The sequence below is a fragment of the Stegostoma tigrinum genome, chromosome 6 (assembly GCF_030684315.1).
Source record: "Stegostoma tigrinum isolate sSteTig4 chromosome 6, sSteTig4.hap1, whole genome shotgun sequence".
Classification (NCBI taxonomy): Eukaryota; Metazoa; Chordata; class Chondrichthyes; order Orectolobiformes; family Stegostomatidae; genus Stegostoma; species Stegostoma tigrinum.
In genome coordinates, this window is record NC_081359.1 from 82,090,442 (window position 1) to 82,114,615 (window position 24,174).

A 24,174-nucleotide genomic window follows, 5' to 3' on the forward strand; every position below is an offset into this window, starting at 1 on the left:
GGAATTTGAAGTAAAGGTACCTGCTATTTAGTACTGCTAAAATATAATCTTATTAGCAAGCCTTAATGTTGCAAGATTAACTTGAATTCCAAATTCTACTCTAACTTTGGAAGGAATGTGGTATGGAAAAAGCCTAGCGATTTTCATCTCTCATTGCTTAGGTTAAATTTAGCCTGGAATATGAATGCAGCCCACTGTCAAATAATCTGATTTTATAAGTGTTTCCTGGAATGGTATGCACTAACTCAATATACTCTGCCACTCAGCACAGTGGTAACAAATGTCACACAGATCAGTACCTTCTTTTGAAGTTGATAGTCCAGTGTAACAGTGCCATGTTCTTCTGGAGCTGAACATCGTTATGATTTGGACATAGATTGTTGCCATTACTTCACTTCAAATTCTGTATTTGGGAAACCACCAATGTAAACTCCACTGTTGGCAGGAGGGCCACATCCAGCTTTAATTTGGGGTGACTGGGATGGACAACAAATGTTTAGCAAGAATTTATATAACTTCTTGTCTTAATAAAATGTACCAGTGTGTTAGTCTGTGGATTGTAAAATAAGTATGACATTGAACCACTATGGCAGTATTGAGCTAGCCTAACCTAAAGCTTTAAGGAAGAAAGGTAGACAAGTGGAGAGGCTTAGCGAGGGACTTTCATACCACTGTTGGAGGTGTGATGAAAATTGGGAATATTCAAGAGGCAAGGTACTTTTGAGCATTTTGGAGGTGCAGGAGATTCAAGAGAAAGGAAGGAAGAGATGAAGATATTAGAGCGGTTTGAAAACAGGATGAAGAATTTTTGAATTGAAGATTTTGCTTGATGGGTAACCAAGATAGGTGAATTAGTACAAGGGCCTAACATGAAGGAGATTTGATAAGACCAAGGACACAGGCAACAGTTTGAATTATTGAACAGTGTGTTAGGCTAGCCAGGAATGCCATGGAATAGTGATGTCTACAAATTAGGATTTCATGAGCAGATGAGATGGATGAGGTCTGATGATACAAAACTGAAAAATGGAAGTCACGATACCAAGGCCATGTAATTGGAAGGTCATCTTGCATTCAAATATGATTCCTAGACTGAGTCTCAAATTGGAAGGGGATAAAGTTCAGGTTTTTGTCCTGACGATTTGAGAACTGTTCAATAACTGTCAGTTGTACAGTTAAAAGAAAGGGTGTTGTTGTGGCTACTTTGCCTCTGCCTCTGTCTGTCAAATTTTACTTAATCAGCTTGCTAATGTTAATGTGACATGTTATTGGTGCTTTTAAGATGTGTGTTATATGAATAACAGTTTTTAAGTTGTGCCTTTTCACTCCTGGAAATGAGCTTAATTATTGATAAATAACCCTTGCAACTAGCATAGAAAAGTCGTTGCTGATGCCTGTAAATACCTTACACAAATATGTCTTGCTTGTTTTCAGCAAATTACTGCTTGCCTAGGAGTAGGAGAAATTATGTAGCTTTCACAACATTCTATTTGATTAGTTTCTTTCCACTGAAATGTGCTACCTCAGTTATTGTTCTGAAGAGGAATCATACTGGACTCTAACATTACCCCTAATTCCTTTCTCCACAAATGCTGCCAAACCAGCTGAGTTTTTCCAGCATTCTGTGTTTGTTTCAGATTTCCAGCAGCTGCAGTAGTTAGCTTTCATTTAAAAAATGAATCTCTGGTTACTGAATAAAATTGTAAAAATGAGTAAATTTTGTCTTTAAATCCTAGTCTGATACCACTGACAGAGCCATATTCTCAAAAGTGATGATAATCGCCAGTAAGTACTCCTTTTATATTTAATAATATTTTGAACTGGTTTTATGTAGAATTTGGCATTCATTGAATACCATTTGAGAGCTGTTGAAAATATTTCTCTTTATGGAAAACGCAGTGTAATTATTCTTCCAATAATACAATGTGCTCAATGCAATACTTTGTTGTCAGAAAACTTGCCAGATCCGGGAAAAGCCCAGGACTTTATGAAGAAATTTGACCAATTTTTAGAAGAAGATGAGCGCATCAGATCCCAGTTGGATGTGCTTGTTAGTCCAAATTGTTCATGCAAACAAGCAGAAGGATGTGTGGTAATTGAAAATTATTATGTTGGAATGGGTTGAAAATTTCCAACCATACATCTTCTCCATTTGAGTAACAAATTGTTTCTTTTTGCACAGCGTGAAATAACCCGAAAACTAAGCAACCCGAAACAGCCGACAAATCCATTTTTGGAAATGGTGAAATTTCTCCTGGAGAGGATAGCGCCTGTACATATTGACACAGAGTCCATTAGGTATTCAGAATTCTTTTTGGTTTAAGTCATAAATAATGAGAAGTCAGATTCTTTTGTCTTTGAACCTATATTATTTAAGTCAGATTTTGTTACTTAAAATGTAAAATATTTAATCAGATACAATGCTAATGGAGCTGCCTTGTTTGGGTGCAAAGGAAATTCTGACTTTCTGAATGTTTTTGATAACATGGTTGGTTAAGATTATTTGAAAAATTGCAGAAGTGTTACAGTGTAGAAGAAGGCCATTCAACCAATTGTGCTTGCACCAACTTGTTAAATGATCATCATGACATGAGTGACAATCTCCTGCCTGTCCCCCTTCTTGTGAATGAGCAGAATACAGAACCTGCTATAGCAGGTAGTGATTTGGGGCAAAAATACGTATATGAATTTCAAGGGAATAAGGGGGTTTGCTGATTGTCAAATGAGAAGATGTGTACCAAACTGATGTGTTATGTAACTTTAACTTTGGTATGGAATTTTGGGCTAAATAGTCTGTTTGTGTGAATTTCGATGTAAATTCACAAAATTCAATATTTTAAAAGATGATTAACTGTTGAATGTTTGTCTTTTTTTGAGGTTGGGTGGAATAAACCTTCCTCATTCCTGAAGGGACTTTGAGATTTCTTGTTATCATATCCACATGTCCATGTCAAGTAAAAAACACATGTCATTTTGTAACTGATTAATAATGATACTGAAAAAAAATTGCTTAATTTGTGCATTTGCTCTCTCTGGGAAGAGGCATCCCGTTCATCCCACTTGTATTACTATACTTCCCTACAGCCTAACCTCTTAAAATGAAATGAATCTGTTTCTCTCTTCGTCCGTCTGTGTCTCTCTCGCGCGTGCCCTCGAGCCGTCCCTCCCCCTCTCTTGCGCTCCCCACGACAGACAGAACTTGACAGGGCACAACTATCTTACGTTTTGTCAGATTTGTGCTGTCAAAAGAATTGAATGATCGCAGGAGAGAACTCAAACGAGGAATTAGGAGGCTAAAAGCAGCATGCAATATCTTTGGCCAATGGAATTAAAGAAAATCCTCAGGTGTTTGAGACATATATTTAAGGAGTAACTGGGTAGCAAGGGAAAAGGTTTCTTCACATGAGGACAAGGGAATTTGAGTGGAGCTGGAGACAGAGGTCCTTAATGAATACTTATCATTGGTATTCACAAAGGTGGTGGACACGATGGATGGTGAGCTTTAGGAGGGTTACATGTGCCATTCTAGGGGATGACAGTATAAAAATTGTGGGTGTTTTGGAATGCATTAAGGTAGACAAGGCCCCAGGACCTGGTGGGATCTGTCCCAGAATGTTTAGAAAGGCAGTTGAGGAAATTGCTGGAGCCTTGTGTGAAATGTTTTTGTATTCTCCTCAGTCACAGCGGAGGTCTCAGAAGACTGGAGAATAACCAACCCTTTTCCTGTTGTTTAAGAGGGCCAATGGGATAATCTGGGAAATAAAAGCTGGTGAGCCTTGGGTCAGTGGTAGGGAAATTATCAGATAAGATTTTGAGACCGGAATTGCTCACATTTGGAAAAATATGGACTTGTTAGCGATAAGCAACATGCTTTGTGCATAGAAAGTCATGCCTCACCAATGTGATTGAATTTTTTGAGGAAGTGACAAAGATGATTGAGGGCAGGCTGGTAGCTGCTGTTCAGATGCACTTTAGCAAGGTTTTTGACAAGGTTCCTCGTGGCAGGCTGACAAAAGGTAAAGTAATGTGGGATCTGTGGTGAACTGGTAAAATAATACAGGACTGGCTTTATCATAGATAATAGGAACTGCAGATGCTGGCGAATCCAAGATAACAAGGTGTAGAGCTGGATGAACATAGCAGGTCAAGCAGCATCTTAGGAGCAGGAAAGCTGATGAGACCTTTCTGATGAAGGGTCTTGACCCGAAACGTCAGCTTTCCTGCTCCTAAGATGCTGCTTGGCCAGCTGTGTTCATACTGGCTTTGTCACAGACTCTGTAGCCACAAATGCCCCTGGGTTTATCCACTCCAAAACTCCCAACGCTACCAGGCTCCTCACCAGAACAACCTGTCACCACCCTTGCTGCCAACCCTGGTCTTGATCTAGGCAAAATGGAAAGGAAATGAGTAAAGCAAACCGGAGGGTACATAGGTGACACTTAATTGCGTGATCACCTTTCTGAATGTGTGTTAATCATACAAGTGATGGCGATGTAAAATTAACTGTCACTTTAGCCACTGTTTCAAGAATGAAGGTGGAAACCCTCCTTAACATCGCACGTTGTTATATCCCTCTTAGAAATGTAGCTGTTCTTTCCATGACAATAAGACTGGCAAAGGATATTCTCATTGACTGAGGGACAAGGCTTGCATCAGTTTGTCATGTTCAGTCCTATTGAACAATAGGAAAAGCGATGAAAGAACTGGTAAACTGTATTTGCAGTTTAAACTAGGGTTGCTTGCTTGTCCAACATGAATGCAAGAGAATGATGACTTCCTTTTAATTCTGTTCTAGTGAAAGCAGTTGCCAAGGAAGTTGTTTGGTTTACGGTGGCCAAAAATTCTGTGGTACAGCATGGTGAAGGCAGTGTTCGTTCTGATCAATGCCCCCTTCCTTTTTTTAAACTCTGTACTTTATTGTCGCTGTCCCCAGATTCTCATTGTCGCATCCCACAGTTGTATGTGGAACAACATGCATTGTTTTGCAATGTCCTCTGTCTAGAATGCACCGAAATACACCCCTAGACCTGAGCAAGTATGGGAACCTGATGTCGCGGAGACAAGTCTTGGCTCCATTAGTTGCATTGTGTTTACGCTAGGCCTCATGCATGAAGTCCAGACCACTACCTAGCGGGGACACAATTGCACTTGGTATCTGGAATGCTCTAGATGACACTATTTTGTCACCAATGTCCCTGGGCATCTTCATTCAGGAATTCCACTGCCCCTCACTTTCTTGGAGGACGTTCCATTAAAGACCAGTGATGATGGACCACTTCTACGATGTTTGCATGATGAGTGTACCTTTTTTTTTGCCTGAAATACTGTGAACTGTTGCTACTTTTAGGCTTCCAGATGCATGTATTCCTTACGAGTTTCAGTGGAAATTCACATTGCAGATGTCAACAGGTTCTGTCTTGATCCTTTGCTCACGATTCCAGTGAGCATCTGTGGACGGTATCAGAAACCAAGTAGGTCCCTTGTAATGTGATCAGTCAGCAGTTACTGTATACAAAAGTGGCATTTAACCACCTTTTTCGTCTGGTTACTGCACAAGGTTGATACCCAACCATATCAACTAAATATAGGAGCATGATTAATCCAGGGTGTGGTTGTGAGCAGGAGAGTTGTGAAGCTTCACTAATATTCTGTATGTCGGGGGATATTTTTGGGTGGCAGGGTTGGGGGGGTGTTGTCACATGCTTCCCACCACACATACAATTTTCTGTTGTATGCATGCCATGTGCCCTGTGCACCACATTGTCTGAATGGGATACGTTATGTAAATTGCCCATGTGGAGGCATTCCATCATCTTCGTCAGAGACCCCCATACGTTTAGACAAAAGGTAGAGCACTTCAGTTCCAGGCTTATGCTATAAATAGAGGTGTCTCCTATTATCTTCTCACAAAAGAAACTTAATGTTGTTATAGAGTCAGAGCGAGATATACAACAAAGAAATGGACCCATTGGTCCACTTGTCCATGCCAACCGGATATTTGATCTAAATTTGGTCCCGTTTGCCAGCGTTTGGTCCATACGCCACCAAACCCTATCTATTCATATACCCATCAAGATGCCTTTTAAATGTTGGAGTTGTACTAACCTCCACCACTCTGCTCTCATCAATCCTCTTTGTCAGTTCTTGAAAAAACTCTCTCTTGCTCACCCGCACCCTCTTGCTCCAGCTCGTGTGCTCCCCCTCTCGTGTGCTTGTGATTTCAACCAGAGTTGACAGCCTACATTTTGCACCTAACACTTTTTCATTTGACTCTCGATCACCCCAGTTGGCCTCCTGAGCACCAAGTTCACAGCTAGTGATGCTAAGCAGTGTGATAAACTGTTTGTCAGATCGTGCCGAGTCATGTTTCCCCCACACCTCGACTCTACCCTACGTTGCTGCATGCCATCCTGTTTTCTGTTGTTTCTCACACTCATTTGAATTGCTTCTTTTGGTTATCTACTTTGCATCCCTGTATGTTGTCTTCTGTCCTTCACAATTAACTTTCCCACCACGGGTTTGTTTGTGCCATGCAACCTTCTAAGTTACTTGGAACTCTCCTTAATATCTGTGCATTCAGACAATGAAGGCTGGGACAAAGTAACTGTAGTAGACCAAACTAAACATAGACATGCATGGGAATTCCTAGATGCATGGTTGAAATATGGGTGGAGAACCAACATACAGAATTGGACTCCATATACAAACCCATACAGATCAAAACCAGAAATGACAGTACCCACCACAATGGACCAGACAGTATAAATTCCAAGTGAAGTAGAATAACATTGCTTCATTGGAGCCTCCACTGATGATGTCACCTAGCATGACGACACAACGTCAAAACAAAAACAAGCCAGCTCGGCGAGCAGGCCAGCAGCCTCTTAGTCACTCCTTCAAACGCCTGACCAGATTTCTGTGCAGCGATGGTCTAGTGGTATTATCGCTGGCAAAGCTCAGCAGGTCTTGCAGCATCTGTGAAGGAGAAAAGAGTTAACATTTTGGGTCCAGTGACCCTTCCTCAGAAATGATGGCTGGGAAACATCAGTTTATATGCAGAAATTAGGGAGCTGGGTGGGATAGGGAGTAAACGATAGGACAGAGCCCAAAGAGAGAGAGAGAGACAGTTGGGCAGACAAAGGAGTTGCTAATGATCAGGCTGGGAGGGTGAATAGTTGTTAATGGGGACTGTTAGTGACTAGCAACAGGGAGTGTGTAGTGGCAGGCTATGTGGTAACAAGGCCTGATGTGTGGGGTGGGGGCCTGGAACATGGGAGAGTTTAGGCCCTAAAGTTATTGAACTCAATATTGAGTTCGGAGAGCTGTAGGGTCCCCAAGCGGAAAATGAAGTGTTGTTCCTGTGGCTTGTGCTGAGCTTCACTGGAACACTGTAGCAAGCCGGAGATGGAAATGTTGGCCAGGGAGCAAGGCGGTGCGTGGAGTGGCAAGCAACAGGTAGTTCAGGGTCTTTTTTGCGAATAGAATGTAGATGCTCTGTGAAGTGGTCACCAAGTCTATGCTTCATTTCTCCAATGTAGAAGAGACCACATTATGGTGTTTGGAAGTGTGTTGCTTCACCTGGAAGGTATGTTTGGACCCTTGGATACCAGGGAGGGAGGAGAGAAATGTGCAGGTGTTGCACCTTTTGGTTACGGAAGAAGGTCTGCGCAAGGCGGACAAGGGAGGGGAGAGGAGTGTCTTGTGGCGACATCTTGCCGGAGGTGGTGGAAATGGTGTCTGGTCTTCTGGATGTGGATGCTGGTGGGATGGTAAGTGAGGATGAGGGGAACCCTATACCTGTTGTGGGAGGGAAGAAAAGGGGTGAGGGCAGAAGTGCGGGAGATGGGTTGGACTCGATTGAGGGCCCTGCCAACAACGGAGCTGGGGAGTCCTCAGTTGAGGAACGTGTGGACATTTTGGAAGCTCCCTTGCTGAAGTTAGCCTCATCTGAATATTTGTGACGGAGACAGAGGAACTGAGAGAATGGGATCGAGCCTTTACAGGAAGTGGCGTGTGAGGATGCATAGTTCAGGTAGCTGTGGGAAGCAATGGGTTTGTAATGGATAATAGTGGCCAGTCTATTCCCAAAAATGGAAACAGAAATGTCAAGAAAGGCAAGGGAGGAGTCTGAGATAGACCAGGTGAAAGTGATGGCAGGGTGGAAATTGGAGGAAAAAATTTGTTGGAAGTTTTCCAATTTTTGACGAGAGAGGGAAGCAGCACCGATGATATCATCGATGTATTGGAGATACAGTTGTGGGTGAGGGCCAGAACAGGACTGAAACAAGGAATGTTCTGCGTACCCCACGAAGAGACAGGCATGACTAGGGTCCGTGCGGGTACCCATGGCAACCCCTCTTACCTGAAGGAAATGAATGGAGTTGAAAGAGAAGTTGTTGAGGGTGAGGACAAGCTCGGCTGAGCGGAGGAGGGTGGTGGTGGGTGGGGATGGTTCAGGTCTTTGTTCCAGGAAGAAGCGGAGAGCCCTAAGACACTCCTGGTGGGGAATGGATGTGTAAAGGGATTGCGCATCCATGGTAAAGAGGAGGTGGCTGGAGCTGGTAAACTGGAAGCTTTGAAACCAGCGTGAGGTGTCAGATGAATCATGGATGTATGTGGATAGGGATTGGACCAGGGAGAGAAGACTGAGTCAAGGTAGGAAGAGATGAGTTCTGTGGGGCATGAGTGGATTGTTTTTGTTCCTGATTTACAGCATCTGCAGTTTTTTTTTTGATTTTTATTATGTATTATCGCTGGTGTTAGTCGAAAAGCCCACATAACGCTCTGGGGCCCGGAGTTCAAATCCTGTCACAGCAGATGATGGAATTGGAATTTGAATTCAGTAAAAATATCTGGAATTTGGATTCATGGTCATCATTAGATTAATTTATCGATTTTCGGAAAAACCCGTCTAGTTCACTAATGTACTTTTACGGAAGGAAACTGCCTTCCGTACCTGGTCTGTCCTACATTTGACTCCAGACCCACGGCAATGTGGTTGCCTCAACTGCCCGATGGAGAATAAATGCTGCCTAGCCAGTGACGTCCACTCATCCCATTAATGATTTAAAAAAAAATCTCTAGACTGTCTGTACTTGACCTGCAGGACTGACTTTGGCCAACTTTCTAGGATGTAGTATTATTCAGCTTGTGACCACGACTCTCCCAGTGGCTAGCTATCCAAGCTGAACACATGGAATGATGTCTTTGATTTGCTATGCTAGTAGCCCTTGATTTAGGACTGCTCCCCTTAGACTTTGAGATATAGCTGTTTCTTCAAGGTATTTTGTAGGTGTGCTGTGTAAACTGTTGGGACATTGCTGTAGGTATGATTTTGATGTAGCACTATGCTGTATGTCAGCATATCCACCCCAAACAAGCTTTCTAGTTTTATGTCAGCACTAAAACGCAAGGCAAGGCAAAAGTACTGTAAGCCTTTTAACTTCTGAATGTGCAAAAAGGCAAGCTGAGTGTCCCAGTAACGGGCTGTGTGTGTGTGTGTGTGTGTGTGTGTACTGAAAAACAAGCCAAGAGCTTAGAAGTGGCCTGACAGCAGCATTACAATGTAAGGTTTTGGTGAGTTCTGCAGCAAAACATTGAAATGGTGAACTGTATTGTAACTTGAAGTTGTCCATGATGTGATGAGGCTGCTGCGTTGCCAATGCCAGCCTCTTGATGGAGGGAACAGATGGCCACTACTGCGGCATGCACCCTGAGATATTGGGCAATGCTGGCCAATGTAGGCGTTCAAAAATGACACCAATGAGCTATAGCTGTTTGGTAACTGCTCTGACTTTCATGGTGAGAATTGGCACCATTTAGTTTCTCCCTGCTGCCTGGGAAAATAGCAAATTGCATATAAATGTGACACAGTAAGTTAATAGAGATGTTAATACGTGAAACTAGTCCCCTTGCTCCTCAGTGGCAAGATTAGAATTTTGCTTTTGAAATCTTGCGTGGACAATTTGACTTCCTTCCGTGATGTCAAGTACCTCACTTTTAGTCTTGCCTTTTTGTTTTCCCCTTCTAGTGTTTCACCATTGTCCACAGAGCCTGGGAAAATTCTTCCTAATGTTTCAACTTATTCTTTAGTGTGTCATCAACCCTAAAGAAGAGTCTGCCTGTCACTGCCTTCCACAAGCAAAATAGTAAACAGAATATTTAATGGAGTTGCTGCACAGATTGCAGTTTAGTTTAATTCAATAGAATATCTTTGTGTCTTTTTAAACCTTTAGCAGTGGATCCCATTCAAATTCAATTTGGCAGCACAGCGTAATACTTCAACTGAGTTTTTTTTAATGTTCAATAATTGGCAGTGGGGAGATGAATTTCATGGAAGAAGTATTTTCGTGTTCAGCGTTCCTAATGAGACTTAAACACCCACTGGAGCATATGTACTGGAACAGTGTTTCTACTTCCCTGCATTATGATCTGAGTATTGTTGCTAGTGTAACATGGATATTATGTCTCCAAACTATCTGTTCAAAAATGGACCTTCTCTGAAAACTGGGTACTAATTTAACATCAATTTTAATACAGCATAATTTGAAGAAGGAATTACCAAAATATTCAGCTGTGTGTTGCTTTGAGTTTGGGAGAATCAAGACCACAGTTACTTAATATATTAAGTCGACCACTTGATAGGTATTTACAGATAGTTGACGACAGTTGAGGATGTTTTAGAGGTACTAAAGGACAACAGGCAGTTGGTGTGGAGTATATATTTTTTTTTGTTTTTATTCAAGTTCTGAAGGCAGCAGCCTTCTCTTTAGCCCAAATGTTGGCAAACTGTTTGCTAGTCTTTTCCTGTTTTTGTTTTGGTCTGCTTTTGAATTTGGCTGCCTCGGTAGGACTGCATGGACTCATAGAGATAGCATGGAAGCAGACCCTCAGTCCAACTTGTACATGCCAACCGTACATCCCAAATTAATTTATTTCCTTTTTGCCACCTTTTTAGCCCTTATCCCCCCCCCCCCCCCCCCCAAACCCTTCCTATTCATATACCTATCCAGATGCCTTATAAATGTTGTAATTGTACCAGCCTCCACTACTTCCTGTGGTCGCTCATTCCATACATGTGCCACCCTGTGTGAAAGTATTGCCCTTTTAGGATCCTTTATAAATCTTTTCCCTCCCGGTTTAAACCTAAGACCTCTCGTTTGGACTCCCCCCAACCTGGGGAAAGGATCTTGCATATTCACACTATCCGTGTCTTTGATTTTAAATCTCTACAAGGTCACCCTTCAGCCTCCGACACTCCAGAGAAAACAGCCCCAGTCTCTTCAGCCTTTTGTGTATAGCTCAAACCCTCCAAACCTGGCAACATCTTTGTAAATATTTTTTGAACCCATTCAAGTTTCACAACATCATTTTAATAGCAGGAAGATCAGAATTGCATGCAGTATTCTAATAGCAGCCCTCCAATGTCCCATTTAGCCACAGAATGACCGCCCAACATCTATACTCAATGCACTGACAATTAAGATGAGCATACCAAACGCTACCTTCACTGTCCTGTCTGCCTGGGACTCCACTTGCAAGGAACGATTAACCTGTACTCCAAGGTCTCTGTGCCGCACCACTCCTCAGAAACTTACCATTATGTGCATAAGTCTTGCCCTGACTTGCATTTCTGAGATTGCAGCACCTCATGTTTATTTAAATTAAACTCCATCTGCCATTCTATGGCCCATTGGCCCATCTGATCAATGTTCTATTGTAATCTGAGGTACCCTTTTTTGCTGCCCATTACACCTCCAATTTTGGTGTCATTTGCGAACTTACTACGTGTTCACATCATAATAGTTTACATAAATGACAAAAAGCAGTGGACCCAACACCAATCTTGTGGCATACTGCTGGTCGCAAGAGTCTAGTCTGAAAAGCCATTCTCCACCACCGCCCTCTGTCTTCTACTTTTTGAACCAGTTCTGTATTGAAATGGCTAGTTCTCCTGTGTTCTGTGTGATCAAACCTTGCTAACCAGCCTACAATGAGGAACCTTGTTGAACATCTTAGCATATTGATCACACGTTGATACTGCTCTCCCCTCATCAATCCCCTTCGTTGCTTCTTCAAAAACTCAACGAAATAAGTGTGACACAATTTCCCAGGTACAAATCCATGTTGCTTGTCCCTAATCAATCCTTTCCTTTTGAAGTGCATGTAAATTCTGTCCCTGAAGATTCTGTCCAACAACTTACCCTTTTTTTTTTAAGACCTTAAGACAGTAGACATAGGCCATTCAGTTCATCGAGTCTACTCTGCCATTCAGTGAGATCCTAACTGATCTGATGGTCCTGCTTTTTCCCCATGATACCTTGATTCCCTGACTGATTTAAAAATCATTCTGCCTCACTCTCTTGATACTTTTTGAAAGTATACGCGTTGGGTTATAGGGGGATGGGTCTGGGTGGGATGCTCCGGGGGTGGTGTGGACTTACTGGGCCGAAGGGCCTTTTTCCACACTGTAGAAAACTTTTTTAAAAAAAATTCTTTTGTGGTAAAGAGTTGCAAAGAATCAATCTCAGAAGAAATTCCTCTTTATCTCCGCCTTAAATGTGACTCCTAATCCGAAATGGTGCCCTCTGGCCCCGTGCTTCCCCTCTGTCATATAAACTTTCCACGTCTGTCCGATCACGTCCTCTAAGAATCCTATATGTTTCAATAATTTCACGTATTTGTATTCTGTTTTTTTGTTTTGTGAAACTCTTCAACTTATTTGAATGCCTTGCATGTGTTGATTTTTCTAGCATAATTTCATATCTTTCCTTCAAAGACTAAATTCCTTACTTCACAGAATGTTACATCATTCTATGAAAGAGGTTAATTCGCCGTTTGAGCCTTTGCCAGTTTGAAGTCCATGTCGTATAGTGCCAAACCTTGAATACTGTTATCAGACGCCTGATCATTCTGTGATAACGGCTTAATGTGTGCTTCTTTCTTTTGTATTCTATACCTCTATTAATAAAGGTACTGATCCCATATTATTTAGTGCTGTTAACTTCCATCTTCAGAATTTTGTGTGCGTCGTGTTTCACTGTGCTATTAAAATGGTAGTATTTAGCTTTTATTTGATCAGCTAATACTCATTGACCAAAGACTGGTCCAGGTAGCGATACTATCATCCTGTGAAAGAAGTATTGTGCATAAAATCATGAAGATTTGAATAATTGTTTGGTATAGTCTGGGCAACAAGAAATAAATTTGCACCAATACCCTGTCGTGCAGGCTTATTGTGTCCCATTTTCTGCACCCATTTAGGTTTAGAATTTTATTGTTCTGTGTACTCGTGTACAAGAATAGTGTGCAAAACTGCCATTCACTGGCATCATCTTAGCATACGGAAGACAGGATTAAAAACAGAAATAATAGCACCAGCCAAAAGAAAAGGACACATCCAGATCATTCCCCCATCTCTGCAGTGAATTCTTGCTGTCAGAAAAACAAAGCCATAAAGTCTGTCCCTTAGTCTGTGAACACACAGTTGCCTCGAAATCTGGCGGCAGCAGCGTGTGGAGAAGCCTCTGCTTTCTGTTACCCTGACTGAACCTTGTCCTGGAGCCACACCATCGCTGCTGCCACTGTTGCCTTTCTTCAGTGCCATCTTGGCTCCAACGGCTGTTGCAGATATGATTCTGTACTGGGACAATCTTGGCAATGTGACTTGCTGAAGCTGCCAGGGTCTGAACTGGGCTCAGACTTGACGCTGAGATTACTGCACTGAAGCAGCCAGTACCTTGTTCTGGCTTATGTTGCTGCTACCCATTAGGACTGCCGTTTCAGAAAAGGAATCCACTGTGGCCAAAGTACACCCCAAGAAGGAACTGCTCCTGCCACTGCTGACACTCCAAGAAGAAGACTGATGCCACTGAAAAAGTGGTAAAAAGAAAGGCATAGGAAGCAGACAAGCCCTGGTCTTGGGAATCGAGCTTGAACGCTGCAACTCTGCTGCCATCTTAAATATTACTTTAACTAACTCTCCGTTATGCAGCTAGTTATAACCAGTACTGACTGAAACACCCAAAAATGCTGCCAGTTTCACTTGAGACAGCAGACCTTCAAGCATTTTGTGAGCTAAGTGTGTGGATTGTAATGCCAGTTTCTAAAGCTGCTTTTGTCTGTAAATGTTATTGACATTTAAAAATTGGGGCCATATTACATATGCATTAGCTCAGAAGTTAAATTTTGGTTTTTGATTACATTTGTTATACCCAGGTGTAAATTTCAAGTCCTTTCCATGAGTGCAGGGAATGGTTTAGATACCTGTCTCTGCATGCAAATGAGCCCTTTTTTAAAAAGCAATGATCTGTCATGTTTGCTGTTCAGATTTCCTATGGGTCAACTTGAGTTATTGTTGTTAAAAGAATTGTGAATTTTTTAAAAAAGTAAATTCAAACTTATTCATCGCACATGTTTTTGATAGTGCATTAATTAAGCAGATTAATAAATCCATTGATGGTACAGCTGATGATGAAGAGGAGGGTGTGCCAACTGATGAAGCGATCCGAGCAGGCCTTGAATTGCTTAAGGTAAATGTTTGAACTGCTGGAACTCAATGTTTGTTTATAACTTAATTTGACCTTTTTAAAATTGCTTTCTGTATTGCTTGTGACATTTCAGCATAATTTCGTTTCTTGTAATAATTATCATTTAATTTTGAATGGTGGAGCCATGTTGATGAACCTAGAACATTACAGCACAGTACAGGCCCTTCGGCCCTCGATGTTGTGCCGACCTGTCATACCGATCTCTAGCCCATCTAACCTACACTATTCCATGTACGTCCATATGCTTATCCAACGACGACTTAAATGTACCTAAAGTTGGCGAATCTACTACCGTTGCAGGCAAAGCATTCCATTCCCTTACTACTCTGAGTAAAGAAACTACCTCTGACATCTGTCCTATATCTTCCACCCCTCAATTTAAAGCTGTGCCCCATCGTGCTCGCTGTCACCATCCTGGGAAAAAGGATCTCCCTATCCACCCTATCTAACCCTCTGATTATTTTATATGTCTCAATTAAGTCACCTCTCAACCTTCTTCTCTCTAATGAAAACAGCCTCAAGTCCCTCAGCCTTTCCTCGTAAGACGTTCCCTCCATACCAGGCAACATCCTAGTAAATCTCCTCTGCACCCTTTCCAAAGCGTCCACATCCTTCTTATAATGCGGTGACTAGAACTGTACGCAATACTCCAAGTGCGGCCGCACCAGAGTTTTTTTGTACAGCTTCACCATAACCTCTTGGTTCCGGAACTCAATCCCTCTATTAATAAAAGCTAAAACACTGTATGCCTTCTTAACAGCCCTGTCAACCTGGGTGGCAAATTTCAAGGATCTGTGTACATGGACACCGAGATCTCTCTGCTCATCTACACTACTAAGAATCCTACCATTAGCCCTGTACTTTGCCTTCTGGTCACTCCTACCAAAGTGCATCACCTCACACTTGTCCTCGTTAAACTCCATTTGCCACATCTCAGCCCAGCTCTGCAGCTTATCTATGTTTCTCTGCAAGCTACAGCATCCTTCGTCACTATCCACAACTCCATCGACCTTAGTGTTGTCTGCAAATTTACTAACCCATCCTTCTACGCCCTCATCCAGGTCATTTATGAAAATGACAAACAGCAGTGGACCCAACGCTGACCCTTGCGGTACACCACTAGTAACTGGTCTCCAGGATGAACATTTCCCATCAACTACCACCGTCTGTTGACTTTCAGCGAGCCAATTTCTGATCCAAACTGCAATATCTCCCACAATCCCATTCCTCCGCATTTTGTACAATAGCCTATTGTGGGGAACCTTATCGAATGCCTTGCTGAAATCCATATGCACCACATCAACCAGTTTACTCTCATCTACCTGTTTGATCACCTTCTCAAAGAACTCAAGGTTTGTGAGGCACGACCTTCCCTTCACAAAACCGTGCTGACTATCCCTAATCAATTTATTATTTTCTAGATGATTATAAATCCTATCCCTTAACCTTTTCCAACACTTTACCAACAACTGAGGTAAGGCTCACTGGTCTATAATTAGCAGGGTTGTCTCTACTCCCCTTCTTGAACAGGGGAACCACATTTGCTATTCTCCAGTCATCTGGCACTATTCCTGTAGACAATGAAGAGTTAAAGATCAATGCCAAAGGCTCGCTAATCTCCTCCCTGGTTTCCCAGAGGATCCGAGGATAAATCCCATCCGGCCCAGGGGACTTATCTATTTTCACCCTCTGAAGGATTTCTAATACCTCTTCCTTTGGAACCTCAATCCCACCTAGTCTAGTAGCCTGTAACTCTGTATTCTCCTCAACAACATTGTCATTTTCTAGAGTGAATACTGTTGAAAAATATTCATTTAGCGCTTCTCCTATCTCATCTGACTCCACACACAACCTACCACTACTATCCTTGATTGGGTCTAATCTTACTTTCGTCATTCTTTTATTCCTTAAATACCTATAGAAAGCCTTGGGGTTTACCCTGATCCTATCCGCCAACAACTTCTCATGTCTCCTCCTGGCTCTTCTGAGCTCTCTCTTTTTAGGTCTTTTCTGGCTATCTCGTAGCCCTCAAGTGCCCTAACGGAGCCTTCGCATCTCATCCTAACATAAGCCGCCTTCTTCCTCTTGACCAGAGATTCCACCTCCTTCGTAAACCACGGCTCCCGCACTCTACAGCTTCCTCCCTGCCTGACAGGTACATACTTATCTAGGACACACAGGAGCTTTTCCTTGAATAAGCTCCACATTTCTACTGTGCCCATCCCCTGTAGTTTCCTTGCCCATCCTATGCTCCCTAACTCTTGCCTAATCTCATCGTAATTGCCTTTCCCCCAGCTATAACCCTTGCCCAGTGGTATACACCTATCCCTTTCCATCACTAAAGTAAACATAACAGAATTGTGATCGCTATCACCAAAGTGTTCACCTGCTTCCAAATCTAACACCTGGCAAGGCTCATTACCCAGTATCAAATCTAATGTGGCTTCGCCCCTTGTTGGCCTGTCTACATACTGTGTCAGGAAGCCCTCCTGCGCACACTGGACAAATACTGACCCGTCTATAGTACTCGAACTATAGTGTTCTCAGTCAATGTTTGGAAAGTTGAAGTCCCCCATGACAACTACCCTGTCTCTCTCACTCCTATCGTGAATCATCTTTGCTATCCTTTCCTCTACATATCTGGAATTATTCAGAGGCCTATCGAAAACTCCCAACAGGGTGACCTCCTTTCCTGTTTCTAACCTCAGCCCATACTACCTCAGTTGACGAGTCCCCAATCATCCTTTCTGCATCTGTAATACTGTCCTTGACCAACAATGCCACACCTCCGCCCCTTTTACCATCTTCTCTGTTCTTGCTGAAACATCGAAATCCCGGAACCTGCAACAATCATTCCTGTCCCTGCTCTAGCCATGTCTCCGAAATGGCCACAACATCGAAGTCCCAGGTACTAACCCATGCTACGAGTTCACCCACCTTTTTCCAGGCGCTCCTGGCATTGAAGTAGATACACTTCAAACCAACTTCTTGCTTGCCAGTGCCATCTTGCTTCCCTGAAACTTTATTTCGGTCCACCCTACTCTCAACCTTTTCTGTAGCCGAACTACAATTTTCGTGCCCATCCCCCTCTGAATTAGTTTAAACCCACCCGAATAGCTTTAGCACATTTCCCCCCCCAGGATATTGGTACCCCTCTGGTTCAGGTGAAGACCATCTTTCTGGGGTAGGTGGGACCTCTACAAGCAAGAGCCCCAATTATCCAAGAATCCAAAACCCTCCCTCCTGCACCATCCCTGTAGCCACGTGTTCAACTCCTTTCTCTCCCTATTCCTCACCTCACTAGCACGTGGCACGGGCAACAAACCAGAGACAACAACTCTGTTCGTCCTAGCTCTCAGCTTCCATCCTAGTTCCCTGAATTTCTGCCTTAAATCCCCATTTCTCTTCCTACTTATGTCATTGGTGCCTATGTGGACCACGACTTGGGGCTGCTCCCCCTCCCCCTTAATGATCCCAAAAACATGATCAGAGACATCACACACCCTGGCACCTGGGAGTCAACACACCAACCGTGAGTCTCTCTCTTCCCCACAGAACCTCCTATCTGTCCCACTAACTATGGAGTCCCCAATGACTAATGCTCTGCTCCTCTTCCCCCTTCCCTTCTGAGCAGCAGGGTCAGACTCTGTGCCAGAGACCTGTGCCCCACTGGTTTCCCCTGGTAAGTCGTCCCCCCCCCCCCCCCCCCACCAACAGTATCCAAAACGGTATACTTATTGTTGAGGGGAATGGCCACCGGGGATCCCTGTACTGCCTGCCGGTTCCCTTTCCGTCCCCTGACCGTAACCCATCTGCCTTTTTCCTGTACTTGAGGAGTGACTACCTCCCTGTAATTCCTCTTTGTTTGTTTGTCTATCGTGTGGTCGTGCAGGTTGACTTTCAAATTGCAAATTCTTCCAAGATGCCTTTGACACTAATGCAGGAGAGACTCCTTGTTAGCTGTACCAGGTGTGAAGCAGTGTCCCTTAAGCGATTTTAGTTTTTGGTTTCAGGCTTGCTGTTCCTTGTTCCAGGTGAAATAAGTGGTGAGAAACAAATGTGCTTTGTGTGCCTTATGTACCTCTTGACTTGGAAAATGTAAGGTAAAAGGAAACTTGAGTACTTTAGCCAGAGGAAAAGGTTATTTTGCTTCAAGAATTGAAAAACCAAAGGCCTAAATGAAGGTTTCATGTGTTTCAGGAAATCAATAGAAATACTCATAAGAACATTGGCACTTAAAGGGCGTAGAAGTAAACTGAACATCACATTTTGTGATGTAGTCCAACATTGCACTTATCTGAATATTGACAATAATTTAAATAAAGCTTTTATAACAAGTACAAACATTTCACAATTCTGCTGTTGATGTGGTGGAGTAAAGGTGTTAGAATTTCTTTTGAATTAGTATTAATATCTTCTGAAAATGTCAATATTCAGCGATGAGAACTGTTTTCGTAAGAGTTGAAGTCCTTCTGAAGATCATGTTGAAGTCTGTTTCCTGTCTGGTTGCAAGGAACTCCATTGTTCACTGGTGCAATTTTTAAAGTGTTAACGATTTCTTTATAGGTGGTTTTGTACACTTTTTTTATTTCGCTTTTTTGTTTTGTAAAATTGAACACTGAATATGGCTTTCTAAGCAACAGCAATAGTTTCAAAATCTGGATAACAAATTGGAAATTAGCTGATTTTTATCATTCCATGTAGTCATTTTGTTTGTTACAACTTAACTGAGAAGTGTTATCTAGCGGCAGGGCTATTAGTGCAAGTTCTGCTACGTAAAAGCAGATTAAATGTTTCTGTATGTATGGAAAATTAATAAATGAAGGTTGCATTTATTTTTAGTGAAGAACAACTAAGAGGTTGCCATAATAGATGAACTACAAATGTCTTGCTAGCTGTGTAGATTTCCCTCATGAGAGGGAAAGAAATCTAAATTTTTAATAGAAACAGTTCTAAAAATTCCTTTTAGGGCTTCTCAGACTTTGAAATTTTTTTTCCACTCTAGGTATTATCTTTTACACATTCAATCTCTTTTCACTCTGCGGAAACATTTGAATCCCTCCTCCAATGCTTGAAAATGGAAGATGAAAAGGTGGCAGAAGCTGCTTTACAGATCTTCCGAAATACTGGACAGAAAATTGAAGAGGACTTTCCTCACATCAGATCGTATGTTTCATCACTGTCATTACATGTTGAATCGCAAAACAAAACATAAAGATAATAAAATCCTTAGAAAAGGCATGATAAAGGAGGTCTGTGCTATAGAGCATCAATTTTTTCCTTGCATGTATTTACAAAATGTTTATTGTTCATAGCCATGTCCTTTTTAGATTATATTTCAAAAAATTTAAATACCAGTTTTCTTGAATTTCAGGTTAACCCTCTTTCAAGTTGTAACATGCTATGTGTGGGTTAATTTTTTATGCATGAAGGCACTGACTGTAAAGGCAAATAGAAAGTGTTGGAAGTAATCTATATTAAAAGCTGCTTGTCAAATGAAAAGGCACCTAGGCTCTTAGCCCACTCATTCTGAAACCTGCTACAGGGACTATGCTTCAGGAATATCAAATTTGGCATATTTATTGTATTTGAATCTTCAAAAACATTGCAAATATCGTTATTTAGCAGTTAATCTATCACTGGGGGTAAAGTATTATGCATGTTTTTATAATTTAGAATCTACAGTTAGGAATGTTCTGTTTTTCATTTCTATTGTACTGCCTCTGCTGCACCAATGCAATGACGTGATGCAAAAATATTGCAAGCAAGCATCAAAAATGTAATGCTTTAGATTCAAGAAAATAAGTTGCAAGGTCAACAGGCTCTGTCACGGGTTCACTGAGTGCTACTTGTTTGGTGTCTGAACAATCAATAACTTTTTCCTGTAACTTTAATTAGCATGTATCTATTGTCTTGTCTTGTGTGCCAGTGAAATTGTAAGAAATAATCTCTTGACAGCAGAGGGTGCTATTCCATGTTGGGGCTCGTGCAACAATCTTAAGTCTGTACCAGAGTGTTTTGGCATTGACATTAACAATTTTCTCTGCAAAATCAATTTCTTCAACCCTGTTTTCATGAAAAATAAATCTTAATTAATGTTATTTTTATCCTGCCTAGTGCTTTGCTGCCAGTATTGCAACATAAGGCCAAGAAAGGCACTGCTCGACAAGCCAAGCATGCAATTCACTGCATTCATGCAATATTCTCCAGCAAAGAGACACAGTTTGCACAGATATTTGAGGTAAGATATGCACTATTTTGGTATCATATTTGTTACATATTTAGGCAAGAATTGTATTTTCTTATTTAGTTGATAATGTTTCATGTTTTCTTAAACAAGATAAAATCTTACCAATCTGTTCATACATTTTATAAAAAATGCACTTTAATGCTCAGAGTTGCAACTTGCATTTAGTTGAGAATAAATGGGCAGGCTTTTGTTTCTAATCTGAGTATTTGTACTTTCAGATGACTGTGTGTGTGTGTGTGTGTGTGTGTGTTAAATTTACGTAGTGATCTTGAAATATGATACGCAAAATTCCACATAAAGGAACGATGTTATGAAACTTGAAAGGGTTTGGAGAAGAATCAGGAGGACGTTACCAGGATTTGGGAGGCATGAGCTATAGGGAGAGGCAATTTTCCCTGGAGCATCAGAGGTGACCTTTATATAGAGGCTTATGATATTATGGGCACGGATAGCCTAAGAAATGCAAGGCCTTTTCATTGGGGTGGGGGAGTCCAAAACTGGAGGGCATAGGTTTAAGGTGAGAGGGGCAAGATTTATAAGGACCCTTTTAAATACACAAAGGGTGGTGCATATATGGAATGAGCTGCCAGAGGAAGTAGTGGAGGCTGGTGCAGTTCCAACATTTAAAAGTCATTTTGGATAGATATGTGAATAGGGAGGATTTAGCGGGATATGAGCCAAATGCAGACAAATGGGACTAGATTTATTTCGGATATCTGGTTGGTATGGATAAGTTGGGCCACTACACGCTGCCCATCATGACACTCAAGGAGCAGCCAGGTATTTGATATTCACCTGACCATTTGATGACTATATTTCCATGCTGTACAACTCTGGGAGTCTGGTTCTACCACAGTGTAAATGGTAAATCCTAGTAGGCCTGTTGAGTGTAAAGTCACTTGTAAGGAACACAAACTGCCTGCTTTATGGAAATTAGATTTTAGAAACAGGAAGTGAATGCCATTGATCAAAAGGAAAAACTCCCTGGCACTTGCCTAAAGTAGAAGGAAGGCAAAGATGTGGGGAAAGAATCTTGGGCAAGAGTGATTGAACTCCTGCTCCTTGTGACCGTGTGAGGAGACCTATAATTTTTTAAAAATAAAAGTGGAACATACCTTTCATGTCTCCTGGCTTCCTCATGCCGCCTTTTATTGGCCAGGTGGAAACCGTTGTGTCTTTCTGTATGCCTGGGGCTAAACTTCATTTGAACCCTAATGTGTTCATCTGAACGTATTCTCACGATTGGAGTAAGATCATGGATGACTTTTTTTTTCCCCCTCCCCATCCCACTTCACCCCCATGCAAAAAAAGCAGTTTGCTTTTCCTACGATTGTAAATGTAATGAGATCAGAGTGAATAATTTGGCGCAACTAAAATATTTTCATGTGGTGTTGAGATTTATATTACAATTTTATAATTATTCATTTGAATTTCTTTGTCTGAAAGTGCATATTTCTCTTTCCACGTATACATTTAATTTCCATGGCAAGTCTCTAGAATGACGTTTTGTTAAACACTGAGAAAGAAAGTACATTTTTGAAATTCTGTTCCTGAATCTTGAAGTTCTCTGTGTTCACAGCAGTTGGTGGTCATAGAAATTGAGAAGATGAAAACAGGAGAATGTTATTCTTTCCTTCTGGCCTGTTTCATCATTTGTTGTTTATCAAGGAAGCCCAATCACTTCCTTTCCCTTCCCTGCCAATTATCTTTTGATCCCTTTAGCCCAAAGCACTCATTCCAACTCCTCCTTGAAATCAGTGTTTTGGACTCGAATGCTTTCTGTGGTAATGAATTCCACAAGCTCACCACTGTCTGTCTGGGTGAAAAATCTGCTTCGTATCTCAGTTCTGAATGGTTTACCCTACATCCTTAGACTGATACCCTGTTTCTGGACTCCCCATTCATCAGGAACATCCTCTTTGCACCTGTCCTGTCTACTCTTGTTAGAATTTTAGACTTGAGGTTCTCCTCATTCTTCTAAACTTCTGTGAATATAATCCTGACTGATTCAACAACTTCAGTCGCACCATCCCAGGAATCGGTCTGAGAAACCTTCGTGCCACTTCCCCTGCACCGGGGAACATGCTTCCTGAATAAGGAGACCAAAACTTCTCAGTATTTAAGATGTGGTCTCAGCAAGGGCCTGTATAATTTCAGAAAGACATCGCGGCTCTCAACCTCTCGCTATGAAGGCAAACAGACCATTTATGTTGTTGTAGTTGTGTTGGAGTTGAATGTAGATTTCATATGAGTAGATAACCAAATTTTTGCTGGACTCTGTCTTAGCTGCTCCACCTGTACCCTGAACACAAGTAGACAGTTCTTTATCCCTCGGTTGCTGATGTGAAGATTTGTGCATCGTTTCCCTTGGGATTCATTCTCCTGGCAATTCAGTGAACACAAAGGCTTAATCTGAAATGTCATCTCTGAGCCAAAGCAGGATTTTTAAATTTTTTTAATTTTTGTTAAATAGTTATGATGTATGGAAAGAGTAAGGAATATATATTTCACGTTTCTTACTGCCAAGACCAGCTATATCTAGGAAGCACACACTTGACCAATTTTTAATGGTTTTGGACAAATTGTGCTTTGGGATACTGTCAGGCCATTCTTTAATTTTAAGTGATTTTTCTATTAATCAAAGCCTAGTCTTTGACATTTGGTCATTAAATTTATTTTTTAATCAATCTAAACAGTTAGCCTGTACAATCTGCTAAGAATGCTTGGTGTCAAATCAGCCTTGCTCAAATTCATCGTGTAGTCAAAGGTCAGGTGTGGATCAACCCAGTGCAGTAGCATGAAAGGAAAATTGTTCTGTAATGGATGATATTGCTTTTAATTTTGAGGCAGAACTGCAAACTCTTAATGGTGACTTGAATATCAGTTGTCTATGTCAGTGACTGTAGTGTGTAAACAAAAAAAGTACATGACTTTAAAAAAATCCTTTTAGTATATAGGAGAGCCACGTTGAGTTATTAGAAGCCACAATAAATTTAGCTGAGCTGTCTCCTTAACAGCCAGTAGGATAGGATGGCCTTCCTGTTCAGCAGGTAGCAGAGTCCTGAGATATTGGATTGTTGTTGTGAATTGTAGCCTGCAGGTGATAGTTTAAGATTGTCTGTCTGCCTGTGATTTAATCACAGTCATCTCTGAAGTAAAAGCAGTCATCCATGACCAGTGACCTGACCAGGATTGCTTGTGGCCAAAATTTTTATCCCACATAATTGGGCACTGCACACATCTTGTGTAGGGTGTAACAATTCTGTTTAGATGTCTGACTAATGCTGTTTCCCCTGAAGGGCCTCATATTGCTCACCAGTAGCGTCCATTTTGTTTTAACAGACAAAAGCACTTATTCCACCAATGTTGGGTGTG

General features: G+C 41.7%; 1 protein-coding gene across 4 annotated transcripts in view; it reads left to right on the forward strand.

The window, feature by feature from the left end:
• LOC125453351 (sister chromatid cohesion protein PDS5 homolog B) overlaps positions 1–24,174 on the forward strand; it is a 228,211-nt gene that overhangs the window by 127,853 nt on the left and 76,184 nt on the right. For 3 of the 4 annotated variants that reach the window (XM_048532792.1, XM_048532793.2, XM_059646710.1), the window contains exons 15-20: positions 1,737–1,785; positions 1,953–2,092; positions 2,183–2,298; positions 14,426–14,531; positions 19,555–19,715; positions 20,667–20,790. In XM_048532792.1, the coding sequence (XP_048388749.1) occupies positions 1,737–1,785; positions 1,953–2,092; positions 2,183–2,298; positions 14,426–14,531; positions 19,555–19,715; positions 20,667–20,790 (696 nt within the window). Of the gene's footprint in view, positions 1–1,736; positions 1,786–1,952; positions 2,093–2,182; positions 2,299–13,263; positions 13,487–14,425; positions 14,532–19,554; positions 19,716–20,666; positions 20,791–24,174 lie in introns of those variants that run through there. The other variant, XM_048532796.2, reaches the window with a different exon arrangement.